General features: G+C 31.8%; 1 protein-coding gene across 1 annotated transcript; it reads right to left on the bottom strand.

The window, feature by feature from the left end:
• Positions 1-155: 155 nt before the first annotated feature.
• LOC130614552 (short transient receptor potential channel 4-associated protein-like) lies at positions 156-17,905 on the bottom strand. Its single transcript, XM_057435976.1, has 24 exons — positions 17,732-17,905; positions 16,809-16,958; positions 16,485-16,598; positions 15,286-15,349; positions 15,153-15,214; positions 14,979-15,064; positions 14,245-14,312; positions 9,533-9,643; positions 9,330-9,395; positions 9,122-9,184; positions 8,883-9,017; positions 8,509-8,609; positions 8,369-8,434; positions 8,190-8,269; positions 8,035-8,089; positions 7,886-7,944; positions 7,733-7,788; positions 6,273-6,318; positions 6,016-6,099; positions 5,622-5,712; positions 4,320-4,460; positions 4,026-4,235; positions 3,578-3,717; positions 156-2,394 (listed from the first exon to the last, which is right to left on the bottom strand). The coding sequence occupies exons 1-24, from the start codon at positions 17,828-17,830 to the stop codon at positions 2,172-2,174; spliced, it is 2,370 nt and encodes a 789-aa protein (XP_057291959.1). The 5' UTR covers positions 17,831-17,905; the 3' UTR covers positions 156-2,171.
• Positions 17,906-18,973: the final 1,068 nt, after the last annotated feature.

The following is an 18,973-nucleotide window of genomic DNA, read 5'->3' as shown; positions in this document are numbered from 1 at the left end:
TGTTGTAGTGGGAATCTCCTATAGAGGGCTTTTTTAGTCCACAGTGATACACATGACATAACATTTAGCAAAATTGTGGCATGAGAATGCATTAGCATAATTATTTTCTTGCTGATTCAAGCATTTTTTAAGTGACATCATTAGCAATTTTAAAATCAGGGAAATACTCTTACCTATATTATAGTAACTCGCCATAGAATAAATATGGTAAAAAGTAAAATATAAAAACAAGTTTAAAAAAGCATAAGCTATTCAGAACAAACCATCCTCAGTGCATAAATAGATGTAATCAATTTTAATTTACTACATCTATGTATTAAACACGGATCATGTCATTGAAAATAACAACACTTTTTAGCCAATCCGAAATTATACTTTCATTAATAAAAGTTTTTCCAAAAAAAATTGTTAAAAACATCTACTTACATTCTATGCCATGCCTTATATACAATATTAACGTATTTAAAAAAAGACTATATAACCTATAATGTTATTTATACAAAGGTCTGATTTTGGGAGTGTTTTAAAAAACTCTGTTAGACGCTATAAGAATTTTTTCCCATTCAATGTGTGAAAATAACGTAAATTGCAAAGAGCTCCACAAAACAAAGGATAGGTGCTTTTATCATATAAAAGATAACATTAGTCCAACAAGGTTTTTGTAAAGAAAATTATACAACTTAAACAAAAAAGAAATGCTTTAATGTTCTGGGATTAAACTCAAAGACTCGATGTTTACATAAGAGACCACTTTAATAATGGCACAGACCTGAATGTTTACATTTTGGTAACATTTATACCGAATCAAACTACCTTATTAGTTATTAGGTCCATGACATGATAAACAAAAATGTGTCAAAAAAGTATATAAAGTGAACAAGTAAAAATTTAAATAAAAGAGGTAATTATCTCATGACAAATAATTCAAATTCAAAATATTCCCCCCAAAAGCCTAAATAAAATATAAAAACAAAATAAACTGCATTGAAACCTTGACCCTGCCTTCCATTAAAGCACTCTTGACCAAACCATTCAGTATTCGGAATTTTTTGAAGCTTAAGGCGTGTCACATTCTAACCGTCTTCACACACAACTTTTTTAATAAAGTAAGTACGATATGAGCAGCAAAAAGCACCTCAATGGAAAGCAACCTTTAGTGAAACTTATTAAAATATTAACAGAGTATTTTCTTAGATCCTCCATGAAAAGAATTATGAAAATTCTTTTTATTAAAAGATAAGTTTTTAAAAAAATTGTTTCAAAATTCTGTACCAAAATTCACATAACCTTTGGATATATATTCAATATTTTCAGAAATATTTAACAAGCAGTTTAGTGATAGCAAGTTCCAGATTGTTTTACTGTAGCAGACCATTCATATGTCACTTTAAAATTGTAAAACTAAAATTTCCTGCTAAAAAAATGACAATTTAAGTTTTGCCATGAGTTAACAGAAAACAATCACAAATATTCAATTGTTATTGTACCCCTTTTTGCTAAATACTTCCTAATTCAAATGCTGGCTAGGTTATAAACGTAAAAGATATATACACATCAATGGTATGTAAATGCTATTTAGAAAAAATAATAAAATTCAGTGTATGTGATGGACGAAAACAAGCAGAATGGAAAACAAAAAAGTGACGCGTACAAATAACCTTGAGTTTTAAACAAAATGATGCAGGATTTCATGATGGCGAATCTTTTAATACTTTCCGTAAGAGAAATAAATAAAATAAATTATTGGACAATGATAGACAATGTTTTCACAGACAAGTTCAATTGACCTATTCTGAACTAAGGATAGGATTTCGTACCAAGTGGTGTCTGTGTTTAGTATGTTATATCAAAAAAGAAATAAACAAAAGATATCCCAAACCCCCCAAAGTACACCCCCTCTCTAAAAAAACAAACACCATCTGAAACTAACAAATAAACAAACAAACAAACATAGATACATTCAATTAAACAAAACAAACAATATAAACCTGCAGCATTCAATATCTTAACATTTTAGACTGTACTTTCAAACAGCTTGATACAAACTTCATAACCAGCCATGGTATCTAGTTTTGAAAGATTTTCTGACAAACCTGCTACTAAAACACCAACCCTCAAACATAATAGCTCTTTTAATTAGTTATATTTACATGTTTTAAAAAAATTAGTGTTTATGCATCCCTAGATAGATAATCGACAGTCCTAAAATGTATACTGTTCGTATGCTTTGGTGTCAGATAACACAATATTGATGTTTGTTTGGAAATGTCTTCACTTAGCATAACATCAACAACACTCTGCCATTTCTCAAATGTTATTGATGAACTTTGTTGAAGTTGAGCACAGTCTTTTTCACGATTCAGGTAATGTGTTTTCCAAAATAATAACAACTCTCTAAAAATATAATAGGTCAATGTGTGATGTTGAAGGCACGCATTAAAAGAATATTATATATACTATATATACTATATATACTATATATACTATAGTTTAAAGTAAACTAAAATTAGAGTTAAATATAAGAAACAGGTGACAGAACTTATCATCATCAGAAAACAAAAACTGTTTATAAACTTGTTCAACCAAAAAACAGGAAACCTAAAGTTTAATTCCATTAAAAACATACAAAAACAAAACCAAAAATGAAAAATTGTAATTATTTTTAAAAAAATATGAACCTTCTTTTCTAAGAAATCAGAATACGTTTTGATTTTATATAGCTTTCTTTTACACTATGACGTCAGTTCTGCTTTTTAATATGTTTTAGCATAATTGGTTAGCAATAATGTTATTAATAGGTAATTAAATGATTGACGTAATTGGGAAAGTACTACCATGGAATTTACCAAAGCTCAACTAAAAAGGCTGTATATTGCTTAGTAAACAAAATAATTAATTTAAAACTGCAGTTGTTAGATTTCAAATTTACACAAACAACAAATTATCTCCTTTGTTTAGTTTTTGTTTTGAATTTTTTAGGACAAACTAAACACTAATTTATTTCAATAAAATGAAGTGGATCACTATGCTAAACAAAAGACCTTAGAGGACATCTCAGTAAAAAAACTTTTGTGCCTTTTTAGAAGATGTAAATTACAAACTGTCTTTTATTTAATTTGTAAAAATTCTGCAAAGTTCGCAAAAATATTATTGCACTGTGTTTTATTTAATTATAAATATATAATATTAAATCCTATAACAGCTAACATCAGCTACTGAAAAATGTACAATTTTAAGTTGGTGGAAAATTAAACCAATTACTAAACAAATCTAGTCCCAATTGTTAGCATTGTCATAAGGAAATGGGAGATAAATTATCTGGAATTTTAAATAAAAAAAAGGTTTGGGAGTGCATTTAATGTTTTTTTTCTATGGTGAAAGCTTATTTTTTTCTTTTTTTAAACGTTAATTGCCAACATATCTGATTTCTAACAAAAAATTTCAAACAGATATTTTAACCTTTCGCTATGCTGAAGTTTAAAACATTTTAAATATTAATAACTGGATTTAATTAATATGAAAACAATGGCAGAACTGAACTGTACCTTAACTTGCATCAAAAGAAGTGACTACATACCTTAAATTTGACAGAATTAACCCAGGATGTTTTTGTGCTTCTTCTTCAGTCAGAAAGGCTTGTAGGTATTTATCAAGCTGACCATGATTATACGCAAACATTAAAAATATTAGAGTAGTGTTTAAACAGCTAACATTTTCCTAAAGAAAAAATTAATCTTAATAGTTCATCAACATTAATAATATAATAAATATAAAAATTCAATTATTTTTTTAAATAAAAAGTTAGCAAAAAAAAGTAAGTAAGCAAACAGGACTCTGAATATCTGCCAAATAACTTGAACCAATTTACTCTCAAGACCATCTAGAAATTTTTCATGTACTTCAGATAATATTCAAAACAGTGCTCCTCTTGGGTTAGCACTCATTAAAAACACACTTCATGTTGAGTATAAAATTCAGGAAAGAACGCCATAAAAACGAAGCCAAACAAACACTGCATGTCATACCTGTGTTAGACTGTCAACTGAGATTGAGGTTATTAGCTTGTACATTAAATATATTTTATGTTCCCATTTTTTGATTATTCCACTGAGGTGACACTGTTGTGTGTTATATACTCCAGTGGAGGAGAACCTCTCGTGGGACAACACAATACAACGAATAAACATATTCGAGTCCACCACACTTGACGTCATAACCGATAAAAACTTTTCGAACTAAAAATGAACAAAAATTAATAAAAAAAAGATTCAAACAATAACAAGTTTTCATTTCAATTAGTTATTGTATAAAACACAGACCTGTGCCCCTGATTCTACTGACTGATTGAATTGTACGAATCCAGCTACGTTAAACTTCATTAATTCACCAAGCAAATCAAAACTACTTTGAATAATCTCTTTTGCTTTAGTATCACTGGTTACAATATGTTCGTAAAGATGCTAAAAACATAAAACAATGGAATACAATAACGCTTTGCAGGTAACAACAGGTGTTTTAAATAGTATTTCATAATATTTTTGTTAATAGGACATATTAAAAACTAGTTGATTGGTCTCTGGAAATGTCCTGCAAACATTTAAACATAGGACGACAGAACTAATGTCACCACTGGTTTCTAAGTTATTTGGACTCGAAATTATTGGGGGAATGCAATGGCTTCAGTAATCTTTGATATGGTATTGACGTCAGTCTGCCTTAAGGCTAAAATGCACAGTAAGTTTAAATGGACCGTTTAAATATAAGATAAAAATATTACTGTGTAAACAGGAAAGATGTACAACTTTTTTCGTTTTTATAAGTTTTTTTTAAAGTTGGACATGTTCAACTTTTGCTTAGTTTTTTCTATTGAAATTAACAGAATGATTAATAAGCTATTGTTTAAACTAAAGATTTAAGCATATTTTTTCAATTTCTAATCATATTTTTTCTTCTACCATTTGCCCTGCTGCTGCTGCTCTAACAATACCCGCAACGGAAGGTGTTTTTCTTCGGTATTCATTGTAAAAGAGAGTTTTTTAAAAAAACTCATACATTTTATCTAACTTGTAGACAGGTATATATTACCTTCAACGAAACTTATAAGTTTTTTCTTACAACTAAACGGTCCGTTTAAACTTACCGTGTATTTTAGCCCTTATTGATATTGTTACATGTTAAATGGTTGTTTTGCCATATACCAAATACGACATAATAACATCCAACTTGTAAAAGTCACAGAAACACACAGAAGTAGGGTAATGTTATATAAGGAAAAGAACACGAAAAGAAAAATAATAAAAAAGGATATGGAGTTATAGTGTATGAAAGATATGATTTACGTTAGAAACCTATTGTTTGAACAGCAATACATAATACATTGAAAAATATATACACAATTTTATAAATTGTATCATTTTTTTAAAAGTAAAATAAAAGAGAAACCATGAAAAAATGTTGCACAGCTCTAACTTTTTTTTTGCTCCTTTTTGTGTTTTCTCCAATTTGAATTTTATTTGTGTGGCAACTACTTTCTTGATAATTGCTGAATTTTACTAAAAAATATTATGTACTATTACATAATATTTTAAATAACAAAATATAGAATTATACACAAAACTTACCTTAATGAGACCCCTATTAATTAAGAAATGTTGATCTGGTGGAGATACAGAACCTCTCAGAAAACCTTCAATTGCTCTTGACAACCAGAATCTAAAACAAGAAGAAGCAATCCTATCATAATAACCATATTATCTGTGTTTAAAATGGCTGTACTTTTTATTCTGCACCCGCTGTAGAGTAATTCATAATGCTGCCAAGCAAAACTGTGGGTTTTGTCACTATTAAGTTTGTTGGAATCACAATTTTCATCGCTTGCCAGAATAAAGTTGCCAGAATATTTTAAATTCAGAAAATGTAGTTTTACTAAGAGATATCAAGCGTAATTTTTGACAACAAATGACCGCAATGCATAAATAACTTCGTTTACTCACACATGATGTTTACGTAATTTACCTTAAAGCATTATTTGCTGCAGTTTTTTTTAACACATCAATTATTTTAGTGATGAGACCTTTTTGACCACTGCATCTGTATTTACTAAATGTAAAAAAAAGTCAATTCATATCTTTTGATAATACATAAAACTGGCAGTCAACGCTTTGCATTATTATTTAATCTGAACGAATCTTACTATTTTACATTCCTGTTAGACTCACACCATGTGCTGCACACATACAAATGCAAAATCAAAAATCCAAAAATGCAAATACCTTCGTGATTTATCTAATGAAACTGGTCTTTGTGTACCATATTTGTCTAAACGGAAAAACAGATAACTCTTCATGAAATATTACTCAAAAAGGTTGGTAAACATGTTAACAATCTTCCAAAGACAGGCCTTGCCATGAGTCGGGAGCAATAGCTCGCGCCCGCGTAGTGCTCGCGTAAATGCTCGTTACCCGAGCATTCTATTGCTCGCATAAATATTAACATTTTGAGATAATTGTAAACGTTTTTCTTAAGAAATGATTGGTCTTCTAAGTGAAATTCCTGCACGAACGCTCAACCTGAAACTGAAAAGATATTTGGTGTGATTATTTTCCACCCATCGTGCAAAAGTTCATTCACCATTTTGTAAAACGCTTGCGATACGGGCATTAAGGTGAATCTTTGTTGCGCATTGATTTTGCAGTAGAAAAGTGGGGGACGTTTTAAATCATGAGCCCCAAACACGATGATCGAGCGTCTACTGGTATAGCGACTCTCTCAATCTTAACTTCCTTTTCTACATGTCCGAAATAGTATGCATGACTATACTGTCGTTTTCATAAATTTATTGTTTATTTTTCAGCAAATAGGAAAAAATATGCTTCGTTTTTAAATTAAAAAAATCTTTATCTGCATGGTTTAAATAAAACTTAGGTTCATAAAATTGATACAGAAAAAAAAAATTATACCGCACGTGGGTTTCGTTTTTAAAATTGTTTGAAAACAGTTGCAGAATAAAGAAAACAACCCATTAAAGTTGGACCTGCTAATGTTTTCCAATTGTTTCGTCAAATGAAGAAATTATCTACAATTAAATCCATGATAAATTGTCTGTTCTGCCTGTAAGTGCAGTTTTGCAGACTTGCGTCATCCGTGCTCCGTCGGCGTTCACCTCCGCATTAGTTAAGAACCGCATGGCTGGATTTCTTGTGTAAGACCTGGTTACCAACGACGAAGGGGCCAGGCAAAAGAGATTTATGTCTACGTAGTTCTTTCAACTAAGTCAGGAGTCGGTGAATTAGCTAGGATGGTGAGGTTGGCTATGAATAGGCTTGCTTGTGGATTTCAAGGACCAGGACTGTTCAATAATTCTAAGATCTAAAAGTGTCCAACCGCGTGGACACTCTGACGCGCGCAATTAATTGCTCGGGAGGTTATTTGCTCATGGCAAGGCCTGAAAGACTTGAGGCACTTTAATTTTAGTGTGTATTTACTTTCTCAAATGAAAACTAATAAAAAATTTTGAGTACAGAAAATTTTGCAGTTAGATGGACAATGGGAGAAATGCTTGGAGTATTTTAAATTTTTATTGTATTTTATGCACACATAAATTTTTAACCTGATACACATTCGAAGAAAAGAGACAGATAGTAGATAGGTTTTCTGGTGACGAAACAACTTCAACTGGGAAATATTATAAATTTATGACAAAAATTTATGAAAAAAAGTTCAATTTACATACCACATAAGTCTCTCATTTCTTGAATTTCACGAGAGCAAAGAAGTAAATATCTTTTACTAAAAAAAAAGAAAAAAAGAAAGAAGAAACAATGTATCAACCTCAACGTATAAGAAAATTGTATTTATATGATTCTGCATAAGAAACAACACTTACTCGTTGTGATCGCAGAAACTGTGAACAAATCTTAAAAACTGAATTTTCAAAGCACTTTCCTAAAGAAGAGGAAGAAATCGATTACATACCTAATGAAAGTAAGCATGTTTTATTGGACTGTTATGTAAATTAGGAAAAAGAAAACAAACCGGTGTGCAGTCACAATCTTCGTCTTCATGATGATTGTGTCGAGGAAATCGATTGCTAAACACAAAGGTTTTTTATATGTCACTATTTTAGAATTTTGATAACCAAGCTGTTTAATAAAAACAAATTAACTACATTATTTTCAGTATCAACTAACCTTTCTGTATTCCAGTATAATTTATCAAACATATCACACAACATTGGAATAAATTTTAAATCACTCAGCTTCGCTTGAACCTAACACAGACAAAAAGAAAAGTTGAGTTACAAAACAGATACATCATACCTTCAAAAATCGAAATCAAAAAGGGAGTAAATAAAAACACATCCACTCACATCATATTTATATTTTCCACAAAGAAATAATGTCAAAACATACAAGATCTCTACTTTATGCATCACCTAGTATATAAAGCAGAAAGAAAAGGTAATATACGGTTTTAAAATCAGCTGTTAGTAGCAATAAATAATGTTACCTCATTCATAACCTGCACAGGAAGAGGAAGCCATGTAGGATGTTCAAATGTTTGAGAATTATTAGATGAAGATGGGTGGCTACTAGCATTGCTTTGGTTATCTAGACATATAAATATAAATAAAAAGTGGTTTAAAAAGAGTTCAAAATCAATAAATCTTTATTTACATAAAAAAAGAATAACTGGAAACTTCAACCAGAGCTTATCAAATGCTTCCAAAGTAAATTAATTCAATAAATCACAAAACTATAAATACAACAGATTTTTGTTTGCACTCTTAAATACAACAATAATCATTGCTTAATATCCATTTTGAAACAGAAAGAAAAACATACAAGGAATCTTGAAGCAATAAAAATATAAGTTAATCCTACTTAAAGAAAATAAGCTAGAAATTGGAGGTGGGTCATCGCCATCCAGTATTTCGTGAATATTCTCCATTGGTATTGGAACATTTAAAACCAGACTTTGCAAAGCAGGTGGTATTTGACTGATTAAAGAGCCACCGGCTAAAAGATAAGCACAATTAGTAAAAGAACAGAGGAAACGAAGGAACAAAATAAATTATACAAACAACAAAAATGAGACATCATTTTATAACACATAAACTCACGGAATGGCTTGCTGGCTAATTTAACCATTCTGCTCAGAAATTCTGGATAACTCAATAGCAGGCCTAAAAAAATGCAGTCAAATTATCTTTGTGGTAACAAATAGAAACCCATCTCCAAAGTCGTAAGCTTGTGAAAAAGGGATTGAAATTTAGCTAGATTACTTATTTTTTTGTAAAACAGACTATCAACGTTGTCTAGCTATTATACCTTGATTTAAATCTGCAAGTGATTTTTCATGTGATCTATCATGTTCTTCTTTGTCTTGTGCCAATACTAAATAAACAAACAAAAAATTTAATCTTGCATGCAACATTTAAAAGTAAGGGGTAAAAACGTTACATTTTCTCCAAAGTTATATCAGTTAACTGTCTCTGAAATACGAAACTATCAATTGGGAGGAAACAACTCACATGTACATCTCTGTTCCGAAAAATCGATATCAGCCACTGCAGTTGATAAAATACGACAAAAACCAGGGAAATTTGACTCTCTTAAATTTACAGTGAGACTTTGAAGATTTTCTATAATACAAAAAAATAGGCTGTTAAAAATACATTTAAAGCAGGCTATTCACAGTATCTTCAAAGATGAACTAACGAAAAAATAAATAAATGTGTTTTATGTAGTAAAAACATTACTTGTACATATATCAAGAAAACAAAATTAATTTTTCGCTTTTTATTATGCCTAAATTTTGTCCCCAAAAGTTGATAATTACATTTACTGTTGCCCCCATTATCGAACAAAAGGCAATTTGGTTCGTACATATTTTGTTGATTTGTGGCATCACGATGTACATATAGCTTATACATATTTGTAAGATGATAAATGAAGGTTCACTCACATTGAGTAATGAGTTACAGTTTCTAATTAAAAACACAGTACCAAGGCAAACCAATATATTGGAGTTGGTACTGTTGCAAATGTAAAAATTGTGTTGTTCTTCCACCCTTTCACAAGAGTAAATGTTCTAATAAATTGAAAAAGTTGCTTGGTACAATGTTTGTGCAACCCAACATTAAACAAGACGATGTTACAAACTATGTATGATCCTTAATGTTGTAGAAAAATTATTCTCAAGAATTTAATAACATGCGAAAATAGGTAAAGAAATATTTCTAATTTCCAAGATATCGAAAAGTTAAAAAATCTGTTTTATTTTCACAAAATCACTTCTTGATTTTTTAGGCATAGACACATTTCATTGCTTATAATCATTTGACCATTTGTTATTGAGAAACGTTTTATGTTGCAAAAAGTCTGCCAAATTAAATAAAAACACCTGTTGAATTGATATAAAAATGAAAAAAACATTTCACACATGTAATACTTGTTTGTTTACATCCCACTGAATTACGTCACACAAGTTCTCATCAACACCGTCATGACGGCGAACGCAGTATTACTTTGACATTAAAGGAAATCAATCGGTTATATTTCAGCTCAATAAATGTACAAAAATGTTAATAAACGTCATGTAATAAATAAAAGTAATAAAATTATTTATATATTATATAAAAACGAGTTAAAAATTTTTCCGTGAAGATGATGTAGACTAAAAAGATTCGAGAAGGAGATAGCTGCGAGAACGAAAAAGAGAGGACTGTTGGGGACTTGATGCCTAATGTGTGCCAGCTATTAGAACAAACAAACAACAAAAATAAATATTGAAACAACAAACAATATGAAAAACAATATAATAACTAAAACAGAATGTCAAAGCCTGGCTTCGTCACATGCGAAGCTGAAGTCATCAGCTGGCTCCACGTTAACCTTCACAGAACGACTACCCCTCAGACACAACAAAGCAGAACGCATTATTACAAAACTTAATTTACATCTTATCCATGACATTATTCGTTCATACTTTTGTCCCGTCTTGTTAGCAATCTTTTCAGCGAGATGTTTGTGAAATATGGTACCTTCTTGACTCATACCTCCATTAATGGAAAAAACAAGTGGAGTAAATGAGCCATGTTCAAGGTTGATGATGCGGTCGTTATATTTCCTCTTCTTTTCGCTCTCGTGATTCCTATATATTGCTGCTACTGGAATGTTCGCTTGTGAATTGGAGTTGACATTGGTAATTCGAATGTCGAAATAAGCGGATTGTCCCGGACGCCAAAACCGCGAGCTCGTATATCTAGTCGGGCTTCATCATTTTCAACGGGTTGTAGTTTCGGTTCAATTTCAACGTCATTGCATGCCATTTTAAGAAGGTTTGCCTCAAAATCTCTTACGTTGTCGTGACGAATAGAAACAAATCCTCCCTTTTTGCAGTTCATGGCATGATTCGTATCGAATGGTTGTCCACATGCACACTTTGATGGTAAGTTCTTGACTTTGCGATTATATCTTAAAGCCAATGCATCACGGAATTCGTCCTTTGATAAATCAAATCCTTGGTCTTTCAGGGGGAGGACAGTAAGCCAACTTGATGCGCCTTTTTCGCAATTCTGAGAAAGAACTCTTGACAATTTATTATCAAGTTCACTGATTACATTCTCACGTTCTTGTCTCTGTAAGGCTGTGACTAATTCCGTTCTGTCATGGCGAACTTGTCTTATAGTTTCTTTTGAAGGGATGTCGTTACCTTGAGATACAATCACTTCAACAAGGGGTGCAGATATGGCCAATGATGAACTACAATCAATTTTCGCTTTTTGAGTCAACACAGGTATGCCCATTCCGCCATCCCGAATTGGTAATTTGAACAGTTTACGATCAGTTTCAGATATGGTCTCTCCAAACAAAGCAGGCAGGAATTCGTCCTCGATGACTTTATCAAGTGGTGTGAGGAAATCCTCCATATTTGGAATAGTTCTCATAAAATAATTGAATTTATGCATTTCGCCATGAGTATAAGCAGCAAATGCGGCTTGTGGTTCGCTAATTGCGATCTCAGCTAATTTTCTCATTTCATTGCACCACTGATCCACTTTTTCCGTTGCATACTGCTTTTTATAATCTGCACTACCAATTACAGCTCCTAAGTGACGTTTTCCATCTATTGTGTATTTAATAGAGGAGCCACTAAATTCTTTTTTGGCAAGTTCGAGTACCCTATCGTCCTTCGCTATTAACCACGATTTCGATTCATTAACATGGTATCCGTATTTGCGTCCTTCAGATATCACTAAGTTCCACCATTGGAGTAAACCGTTCACAGTGCCAGCACCTGTAGCATCGTCCGCCAACCAGACCTGCTTTACGGAAGCGATAGATCTCAATCGATCCTGTATAATAACGGTACTGATCGCGTAAAAGGACATAGCAAGATTGTCTCCCTGAGTTGTGCCTTCTTGTGATAATAACTCAGTTTCATTTCGTACAATAAGTCTCGATGCCTTTCTGTAGGTATTGATTAGTATCGTGGCAAAGTGTGGACAAGTATATTGTACATTATGAAGTGCAACATTTCGGTTTAGTGTGTTGAACGCATTACTCGCATCTACCAGTATGACAGCCTCGCATTGTTCAGTCTCGAAAATAGTTCTCATCGCATGAATAGCAGCTTCAGCGCCACTTTCGACACCTGTGGCGACTTGAAGTGGACCTGCGGCTATTTGTATGTCTTTTTTGAGAGTCCAGCCGATGGCTTTGCCCATTATACGGCGCAACGTCTCACCAACTCCAATGGGTCTGACACCAGGGTTTTTGTTCAACGGGATTAAATTACATGCGACAAGAGAATCGATTGTATTAGGGTCTACAATTGTGGTAGCTAATTTTCGAGTCAGAGTTGCGATTTGTTCTCGAAGCTCTTTTCCTTCCTGTTTGAACTTGTTGTTAACCAGCATATTTTTAAATTGGTCGGCATCCATCTTTGAAGGTCCTGCTGCACCTCGTGTTTGCTTTGCAGCTATTCTTATGAGGTCTTCGTTGATGTTGTCGAAGTATGAATCTTGCAGCTGATTTAATGGTCCTTGTAATAAACTATTTGGTAGTATAGTAGCTGGAGACGGATGTTTTGCTCGAAGTTCTCTTATTGTCTCGTCATCAGCAGGTAACACGCCAGAGTCATTATTTTCAGATAGAAATTTTATGGCTGCGCTGACCTTTCCCTCCATCATAAGCTTTGCAAAAATTCGGGAAACGTCTGCTTCGGTTCTCATTTTACTACTTCCAAGTCTTTTCTGAATGGTTCGTCCCTCTTTTAACAGTAGTGTAATATTTCCTCCTCTCCAGAGTTGTAAACGTTTGTCTAATTTTGCAGCGTGTTCTTTCGCTTTACTTTGTCTGGAGGGTTTTTGAAGAAGCAGACTAGGCAAGACCATGAACGTTTTAATGGAAACGGGTTTTAACTTCGTGTCTCTGTTAAATTGGTCTAGCCAATAGGACAATTCGCGTATGAAAACCTTCCCAGCTTTTCCAGACAGGAGCATGAAAAGATTTTTACGCCATTTAATGATCTCGTTGTATGCGTTATTTAGCTGAGTTTCATAAACGTCTGCTGGTATACCGTTTATATTAACATCCCGTGTTAGGTTTTCCGGTGTATATAAGGGTAGATATGGTTGAATAACGTCTTTGTGTCTGATGTGTAAAACGTCGGCTTCTAGCAGAGCAGTGGTGGTTTCTATTTCCTCATCATCATTTGTGTTATAAGAGTCGTTAAGCAATCCATTAACACGTCTTATGTACATTAACTCTTTCCTTTTACATGAGCCACGGTGTATGTTCAGTCCTCGGAGACTTTCAAATTGCCTTTTGCATAAATCACACGTTTGAACCATGTTCTCATAAGAAATATGTTTACATGAAATGATTCAAGAAAGTTTTAAATCATAAGTATTTTGACGCGAGATCTTCGTTGTTAGCCCATTTCACTTCGTTAATATTTGCGGAAAATAACTTATGTGTACCATTAATAAGGAATATAGCCTTCTTCTCTCGATGTTCTCCGTTGAAAATCACAATTTAACCAGTTTCTCTTAACCACTTGAAAACACGTCCTCCTCTTACGAATCAATTATCCGAAAAAAAAGAGTCAATTAAATATCTTAAAAACCAAAAAAAATTATTAAGTTTTAATTCACACTTTAATATAAAAAAATGTAAAATTCTAACTAGTAGATAATCGTGTTGATAAACGTTTAACATAATTACATTTGTTACTTACTTATCTGAGACAGGTCTACAATTTTACGATTTGATGCCAATAATTCCTCCAATAAAGTAGAAGCAGCCCTAATAATAATGTTAATAATAACAAAACAATTAATTTTCATAACTGCCCAACAACTTCTATTTGCTCTCAACTTATTATTATTCATCTTAGCAAAGTGTTCTAAGGTTGATTTCTTGCAATTTGATTGGCTAATCTGCAACTAAATATATGCTCTATTTTTATTTCGTACTGGGAAATAAGTCAAATTTTATTTATTATTTTTCTTCGATTGCCTGAAATAGCATGCAAAAAGCTTATTCTTTTCCTGATTGGTTGAGAAAATGAGAACTTGTTAGTAAATTTATTCCAAGCTTTTCTCTCAAATGTAAATATTTACAGTTCAAATATATATGTAGTCATTAAAGAATCATAAGGGGTCAATGCTCTCCACGACTGAGAATGTTTAGTTCACATGTGACTTTAGAGAGATCATGAACACATTGAAGGAGATTTGTATTTAATTTGATTATTCAAATAAAGAAGTTTATCATGAGTTAAATTCACGATTACATATATATTGTCTTGAACAAAGAACTTTATGAACCACAACTGAAATTGAACAATAATCTACTAAGTGCACCAAATTTACAAAATACTTATTCAAGCTAATACCAAAGTCAAACAAGTGACATAATTATTTCAAGTTAAGAAACCTTGTTATAATCATAAGCCTGGAAATTACTTACAAAAAAGTTTTTCTATCTTCCATGCATGAAAATAAAAATTCAATTAAATGATCAAATTTACCAACCATCAAAGCAACATTCTCAACCTATGTGACAAAAAAACAACAACAAAAAAAAAACATAAAATTGCCAATGTGCATTATAAAAATTTTATATTACCACAAGAATGCATACCGCTAAGCAAACACTGCGCAATATTTCAAAACAATAAACTCGAATCTTTCGTTGTGCTTCATCTATATAAAATAAAAAACTAAATAAGCCTAGCATTATCAATTACTAAAGAGGAAGATTAAATATCACATACTTGATATTGACAATGTGTCTGCTTTTCCATTTACTACAGGATGAAATAAGACTCTTAGTATAACCTAAGCATAACAAAGGAATACATTATACTTTGCACAGGTACCCAGCTAAAACTAATTTTTACAGTAACGTTAATCAATGTGTGTGTTATTGTGATAGTCAAGATTCGTTGTTAAAGCGTAAAATGACATAATTGGATCCAAGTATAGATTATTAAAAATAAAACAACAATCTACAACGTTATGGTTGCATTGACCACTGATATGTGACAATTATCAATTGATGGTATCACAGCTGAAAAACTTTGAGCAACAAGGTAGTTAAATAATATTGGGTTGAATTTAGAAACAATTGTGTTTTGAAAAATTAAGTTGTATGCGAGGATCCTTTTCATCCAAACTGTATAAAAGACAACTTGAAAGGCTGACTAATGCGGAAACCATAAAAACAAAAAGAGGTGGTATGTGAAGCAGTTCCAATTTTATTTAAACACAAAATGTAGAAAGAGATAAACTTGTTCGTTAAAAATGAAAATTCACGAAGAGCGTACATTAATTAAGTGATGAAACTGTTTTTGTTTCATGAATTGAATCCTTATCTTCTTCCACCTGCCAATTTTCTAACATACTTAATGAGATCATTTTGTTTCTATATGTCCTTCAATAAGCAAAATATTTTATATATACTCAATAATATATTTAAATTATCATTATATTAGAGAATCAGAGTTAGAAAAACCTTGATAAATTCCGTACAATTTCGCTGCTTTCTCCGTTACTTTCTATCCCGCTTATCTGTGTTTACACTAATCACATTTTTCTCTGTCACAGATCATACATCATAGATGATACACAACAGCGAAACTTGCGCGTGTTTTACAAGTAACCGTAAATGAAAGACACAGTTAATTGTGAAAAGCTTAAAACTTTGAAAGGCTCAAACAGTCTAAATAATTAAGATTAGGAATTATTTCTACACTTTATTTAGGGATAACACTATGCTCTAAAACTTTTTCCAGAAGAATCTTTTTTTAACCAGAGGTTTCATTCAAAAAAAATAAAAGGAAACACAAAATATCTGATATATATATATATAATCACAAAATTTTCTTTTTAATTTCAATTTGTTTGAAACATTCCATGTTCCGAATTTCAAGATAAAACACTCAAAAAACAGATAATGTAGAATAATACTTACTTTAGTGCCACCGTTCATGTAAAAAATGTCTGGTACTGTCATGTTACGTGCAGTCTTTGCATTGGTGACCATGTGAAAGTTAGCATCGTCTTCTGTAAATAACTTATGTAACTTCTGAAAAAAAAAACCCACCTATACTAGCAATTTGTTCACAAGACAAACAAATTCCATGACTTTTTAAATCCTTTCTCAAGGCTTTTTAAGACCTTTTTGAAATAATACCTCATATCTCAGTTTTAAGAATTACTCCACTCACATAAAAAAAAGCAATCACACTTTACTTCAAGATACCCATGACATCACATTGGTATCAAATGTACTTACCTCTAAAGATTCCAACACTGGCAATGTATCAAATTTCTTTAAGAAATACAATTTATCTAGAGTTTCGATTAAATCCCAAACACCAGTATGACTTTTTCTCAAATAATCTTCCACACCGTACCGTTCACTCTTGTTAAGTGCAGATGGAACCTAGGATTAAACCCTTATATAATAACATTTTAGCGGAGTCACTGAAATATTAGAATAACACAATGATTATATTTACAGGGAACCCAGGGTTAATGAATATTTATTTAAAATGCAAATAAAAGAACAAAATAAATGTTAAAAAGTTAACTTTAAATTAGTAAGGCTTCTCACACACTAAGCATACATTATCATGGAACTAAACATAATGTTAATTGCAGTTCCCAGTAGGTTGCTAGCTGGTGGAGTAAGCTAAGATATGTACAAACACTTCTCAACTTAAATACTGGTACATCGTGTTTTGTTAACCACAGTAGGTATTGTCTCAATTAGCCAGGCCACTGACCTTTGTCTCTCTTGCCAGTCTATGACATATAGATTTAGGATTTCATATGAATTTGACCTCTGACCTAAGCTGACAGGATTTCCTTAAGGCTAAAATACACGGTAAGTTTAAACGGACCGTTTTTCGCTACACGCACAGGAGAAATTGCATTGCTTTTTTATTATCCCAGCACCCTGGCTCTTTTCAACTAAGCTTTCAATAATGACAAAACAAACTTGCTTATGTAATTTGATATAAAGAATATTTTTTCCTGAATTTCTAAAATCAATAATAATGCACCAATGATAAAGAAAAGAGAAACATTTACAACCCAGGTTACCATTTTCCACGTCACTGTTCTCTAGCTATCATTTACATATAAAAAATGTTACTGCTTGTCATCAAAAGAAAACAAATAAAATAAAAAATAAATAAATAAAATAAAACTTACTCCATGATGTTTAATTCTTCTACCAGTGTTTTGAGCATTAAAAAATTGTTTACAAATGTTCTGATTGATGCTTCGCGTTTTGAGATACAAGTCTGACATTATATTACGTCCACTTTTTTTTATAAAACTTTACATGGAACTATAGCAAAAATACACATGACTGAGTGGTAAAAGTACACTTGATATTGTAATTATCCTTAAAATATGAATGACAAAATTATTATTGAATTATGACCAAGTGTCAACCTTGTTAAGATGGCCACTTGGGGAGAAGAAAAAAGTTGCTGTTTTGGACAGGTGGTTGCATTATCTGAAAAATTTGTATAACAGCCACAGTTAAAATTATATATCGTTGGCTGTCTTAAGCAGTGGACTTTCATTCAACTACATCAAAACAATTCTTGTTACAATAAAACTTTCCAAAAGTAGATCAACTGATTTCCAACTTAATTCAATGTAAGTGTGTATCAACATTAAAAATTTAACTTTAATAGCAATTAAGAAAAAAAAGTGTTTAAATCCTTGACACAAAAACTTGGCTGTCATTGCGGTAAGGTAATTTAAATAAAACTAAGTAACACAAAAGAGCTAAAACATTCTTAAACTAAAACAAACTAAAGGATATAACTTCATAATTTTTGAAGACCTAAATTTCGCAATTTTGCAAATCGCGGTTAAAACTCTTTAGATCTCGTGATAATTTAATTTTGCGATAGATAAGTACTGAAATCAGGACGCCTAACACAGTATAAAAAAAATTTGTGATGGCATCGTGATTAACATTTAAGATCATGGCAAGGAAACGAGTGCCATTTTGGCAAAAAATTTATGTTAACCAATTCCCCTTTATAATATCTATGCATTGATAAAGTTTGAATGCATATCCTTATCAGGTCTAAAATGACTGATGACAGAAAATGCCAAAATTTGCTATTACTTAAATATGACATGATAATTTATGCAGCATAATTAAATCTGAAATTCTTTAACTGCGAATATTTTGAGAATGAAAATAGCTTTTTAAAAAATTTAAATAGACTGGTTAACCAACTTTTTAAGCCCTAATATTACTTCAACATCATTTTACAGGCCTCGTCAGGAAGAAAAATGCTGGCGTGCGAGCTTCGCACGCCATGATACTTTTCCATAATTTTGAGGCGTGCGATGTTCGCACAGCATAATTTTTAATGGCGTGCGATGGCGTGCGCTCATTATTGTTCCATTTTTTTTCTCAAGTAATCA

The sequence above is a fragment of the Hydractinia symbiolongicarpus genome, chromosome 11 (genome assembly GCF_029227915.1).
Source record: "Hydractinia symbiolongicarpus strain clone_291-10 chromosome 11, HSymV2.1, whole genome shotgun sequence".
Classification (NCBI taxonomy): domain Eukaryota; kingdom Metazoa; phylum Cnidaria; class Hydrozoa; order Anthoathecata; family Hydractiniidae; genus Hydractinia; species Hydractinia symbiolongicarpus.
This window is presented reverse-complemented; position numbering and strand designations above follow the sequence as displayed.

Coding starts and splice junctions, on each gene's coding strand:
- LOC130614552 (XM_057435976.1), bottom strand. CDS start 17,830: ATGTCAGACTTGTATCTCAAAACGCGAAGCATCAATCAGAACATTTGT. Junction 15,065..15,152: donor TGCGCAGTGTTTGCTTAGCG/GTATGCATTCTT, acceptor TTTGTCACATAG/GTTGAGAATGTTGCTTTGAT. Junction 2,395..3,577: donor TTAATTCTGTCAAATTTAAG/GTATGTAGTCAC, acceptor TTATATTTTTAG/AGAGTTGTTATTATTTTGGA.